The 4,754-nt window shown below is 41.3% G+C and overlaps 1 protein-coding gene across 1 annotated transcript in view; it reads left to right on the plus strand.

The window, feature by feature from the left end:
• TCHHL1 (trichohyalin like 1) overlaps nt 1–1,308 on the plus strand; it is a 3,920-nt gene extending 2,612 nt beyond the window's left edge. The window contains exon 3 of the mRNA XM_042782321.1: nt 1–1,308. This exon is cut by the window's left edge and continues 445 nt beyond it. Within this exon, the coding sequence (XP_042638255.1) occupies nt 1–1,308 (1,308 nt within the window).
• The last annotated feature ends 3,446 nt before the right edge of the window (nt 1,309–4,754 follow it).

Genomic DNA, 4,754 nt, shown 5'->3' on the forward strand with positions numbered 1-4,754 from the left:
ACTGAGGAAGGCACAGAAGAAGTACTTGTGGACAGCAAAAATGTCCTTGTATCAAAAAGAAAACCAGGAACAAGGGAAAGAATACAGGAGTCAGCACCACTTGAGAGACAGTCTGGAGGGAAAAATAGGAGGATCTCCAAGACTCAAGACAAGCCAATCAAGGAGGATGACAGTCACCAGGGGGAAGATCCTGTGCCACCAACCACACAGAATAATGAAAGGTCCTCTGAAACTCCCAACAGCCTGGCTCCAGAGGAACATGACAGCAGCTCAGAGACAGGTGACCTACCTGCACGAGGGTATTCCCAGAATCAGGTAGACCTACAAAGAGTGACTATGCAAGTAGGCTGCACTAATGACCCAGATGTACAGAAACAAGCAGCACCAGGTGAGAAATACAGAGCTCAGGATGCAGTGGTGCTGGCAGCCAGAGAAGAGGTTGAGCTGCTCAGAGAGAAACAGGAACAGTCTCCCAGAGAAGAGTACAAGAGTCAGGGCTCAGTTATCGAAGGGCCAGACCCAGATGTTGAGCTCAATGGACACCCAGAGGCACAGCAGTCCACAGCAGGAAGTGAAAATGGAAAATCTGTGGAGACTACGATCCCAGGAGCCCTGGATGCAGACTACAATGACCAACTTTCTGCAGTGCAAACACTGGCAAAGGAAGATGGCAGGAAAAAAATGAAGGTCCAAGGCCCAGGTATCAAAGAAGAAGAAGGTAGAGCACCAGAGACCCAGGAGACTCCATTGCAAAGACCGGATGAGGACAATTCAGCCTCCTTTGAGACACATTCTGAGACAGAGAAAACTGCAACTCCACAGAAGGAGGATGAAAGTCCCCAGGAGCAGGCAGAAGGTGATGACCAACAACATCCAACCAAGAAAGGGTGTTATTCTTCATTCCCCCAGTCCAACCTTGAAGAGGGGATGCAGAGGGATCAACAGCCCTGTTCTGTGAAGAAAGGTTCAGTCCATCCCAGCCCATTATACAACTATCTGCAGAAGAAGAATCCACAGCAAACAGACATAACTCAAGAGGAACATGATCAAGTTCAGCCAGCCTGGGCATCTGGCCCAGAGGTCAGCTCCAACCAATCAAGGGTGCCCCTCACCAGTGAGATCTCCAACTATCTTGCCATTTTTGACCACAGCCACGCATCACCTCAGAACACCAGGCAAGTTTTATCTGATGAGGCTCCTGCTGACCCACAGCAGATGTCAACTCTCCAGGTCCAGCAAGACAAGCAGGGTCACCCTCAGAGAGAGGAACCAGGGCCACAAAAGGAAGTGAGCACCACAAAGCAATGAATCGTTACCGTTATTCCAGGAGAAGGAACTTCACACGTCTCAACGTGTCCCAGACTTCTTCCCTCTCAGCCTCCTCTAACTTTCACACACAACACTCAGATACAGATTAATAGTCCTTGAAATTCCCTTCTTGAAATTCTATAAGAGAAAATAATAAAGTATTCAGCAGTGGCTATTACCACCAAAGCAATATCAGATCAAACAATCAGTAGAAATCCTACTGTATGATTCTACTTCCAAGTGCCAAAATGGGCTATCTCATTCCGGAAAATCCCTTCCATATCTTCGGCAGATACCAATTTCTTCATTTGATTCATTGGCTTCTGAAAATGTGACAGTAGGAAGTTATGATACTTTGAAATACTACCTTATTGTAAAAAAGATATTAATTCATAAATACAAATTATTTTGCTTCATTGCATTTTCTACAAGGATTCCAAGTTTATCTTAGAGTTTTATCCCTCAAAATAACTTCAGATATCAGCCTAATTTAAAATAATTATGATTTTCTAGCAACTAATTAAACTCATGATTCTTTTGCTCATTTTCAGATACAACTAAATCTATGCCAAGGATTCATGCATTCATTTATTCATTCAACTAACTTTTATTAAATTCCACTAATTATATAACACTTTCATAGTTTCTGACTCAAATTAGCAATCAGAATAATTATGAGCTCAAGAGAGACTATGAATCTAAAGTATGTTTGATTCCATCCAGTAACTCTTCTAGTTGTTTATCCATATGCTTTGGTGAGGGCAATGTATTAAATTGATAATAAAATAACCTATGATCAATTTCTTTTCTTGGTTCTTTATTCCCTCGCCCCCCCCCCCTTCATTCTCCATTCAGCTTGGGGACATTAACCAGAAACAAAAACAGTCTTAGTGATTTTTGTTTTCTTAAAAGAGTGATGCTTAGTGATGACCCAGAAAAAGAATAAAATAGTTATCACACAGCATTCCCTAAAGACAAAAACAGCACAGTACAGCATTTCCCATTGCATTCAGCCTTCAAGGCTCAATTTACTTCCACTTGAACTGTCATCTTTCCAGAACTTAAAACTGTCATATATTCCCTTTCCTTCCAACATTTTAAGCCCTTTTCATTCTATCTTAAAACATTGCTCTGGTTACCCAGTGCCACTCTGACAAGAATATACTACTACAAATGGGATGGCCTAAACAAACAGGAGTTTATTCTCTTACAGTCTGGAGGCTTTAAGTCCAAGTTCAAAGTGCCAGGCTCTAGGGGCTGGGTGAAAGCCCCTCAACGTTGGGGTCCAGCTCTGCCTCCTGCTCCCAGCCCACTGGAGCTAGAGGCATTTCTTACTCAGGCAGTTGCTAGCTGCTGAGGCTGAGAAGCCCAAGGTTGACAAATAAAAAGACACAGCCCCAATATTACCAAACCACATGGCAGGCCATTAATTCAAGTTCATTTTAAGTCCCAAGGTCGGCAGAGCATGGCAGGTTGCTCAACAACAACACGGCTACATGCAGAGTCCAAGCATGCCATATACTAGAGACCATTCCCAAAGGCTTCTCCTTAAATACAGGAAGCAGACCACATCCCAAAAGCAGCTATTCAGCTGCTTGTGGTAGATCCCACCATGGAGTTGATTGCCATCTCATCATAGGGAATAACTACCACCAGCTGCCCAGCCACTCAACCAGGCCCAGCCAAGCTGACACACAAACAAACTACCATAAACATGAATGAATGTTGTTATTGTGTGCAGTTGAGTCGATTTTGGCTCATAAACACCATATAGCAAACCTATTGAACTGAGTAGAACTGCCCTATAGAGTTTGCTAAGCTATAATCTTTACAGGAACACCTTACCAGGTGTTTGTTTGTTTGTTTGTTTGTTTCCTCATGGAACCACTGATGGGTTTAGATCATGGACCTTTCAGTTAGCAGCTGAGTGCTGAACCACTGCACTCATGAATCAACATTCCTATCTAGAAAAAATAATATTCTTAAATGAACAAGAGATATGAGAAAACTCACCAAACAGACAAAATATTCTAGAGCAATTTGGCAATATGTATCAAGGTCCATAAAAATGACAAGAACATGAACAATAAATTCAGAAAAGAAACTTTATAGTGGGGAAAAAAAAAAGCAAAATTCTCACTGGAATTCAAGGAAATGCAAATTAAAATAGTATTTTTAATAATCAAATTAGTAAAGATTGTTTATTTTTAATGAGCACACACAGTGAAGTTGACAATGTGGGAAAAGAGTAACTCTCAAATATAGCTGATAGGAGTATAAATTAATACTATCTTCCTAGAAGGCAATTCCATAACATGCATCAAATATATTTAAAATATGTCTCAGATGGAATTAAAGGTAGCTGTGCCCAACTTGTTATTGTGTATTTTATTATGATGAGCTGCACTTAGAACTGGCCTTTTATATACATACATATGTATATGTATGTGTGTGTATATATATATATATATATATATACACATACATATATATGCTATCATTAGTAATATGTGCTACATACAATGGCACGTAATTTGCTGATGTTATCATATCTTTACCAACCCCCAAAGACAAATAAAGATCAGATTTATAAAGATGCTGATACTAAAAGGCAATAATAAAGAAAACTTAAAAAGAAAATGAAGTACATGACTATGTCAGAACCAACTTACATCTTAGTTGTTGAATGGAACAGGCAGGGACTACCTGTGTAAGGAAATAATCAGCGATGTGTACCAAGACTCATCTACAAAGAGGTAAAAATAAAACAAAAAAACCACCAAACCCACTATCATCGAGTCAATTCCAACTCATAGCGACCTCCATTGGGCTTCTGAGGTGGTAAATCTTTACGGAAGTAGATTGTCTAGTCTTGCTTCCATGGAGTGGCTGGTGAGTTTGAACCACCAACCTTCTGGTCAGCAGTCATATGCCTTAGGCACTGTGCTACCAGAGTTCCTTCAGATAGGAACCTTAGAGGGCAATGACACTGCCCTCCATATGGCAAACCTAAAGACCTCTAACCTCCATGTGCTCAGACCTCCAAGGCAGCTAACACAGATAACTGCCCCTGAAACACTGCCTTTGCTGGGGTTCCACACCAGTGCATTATCCTGGCCTTTTCCACCCCTCTTGTGGAGCTTTCTCATTCACTTCCCAAGATTGTGGATTCTTTCCAACGGGTCTTGTTTTCTCGACTTTCTCCCTCTTGGAACCTTTCCTTGTTCCCAGCTACTACTCTCCCTTCTCATCTATTCGCAGATGAATCTCAATTCACCTTGGTCAGACCTGACTATGCACTTCAATCCAATCTCAATAAATGTTCACAAGATATCACCACTGAGATTGTTGACCACTCCCCAATAAACTGATTTGTATTCCCAACTTCCTTTATTCTGTCACTCCCCCAGTCCTTATTCTATCAGGCTTCAAAGGCACAAATTTTG

The sequence above is a fragment of the Orycteropus afer genome, unplaced genomic scaffold, assembly GCF_000298275.1.
Source record: "Orycteropus afer afer isolate SDZICR_OR568_19922 unplaced genomic scaffold, OryAfe1.0 scaffold00290, whole genome shotgun sequence".
NCBI classification, from domain to species: Eukaryota; Metazoa; Chordata; class Mammalia; order Tubulidentata; family Orycteropodidae; genus Orycteropus; species Orycteropus afer.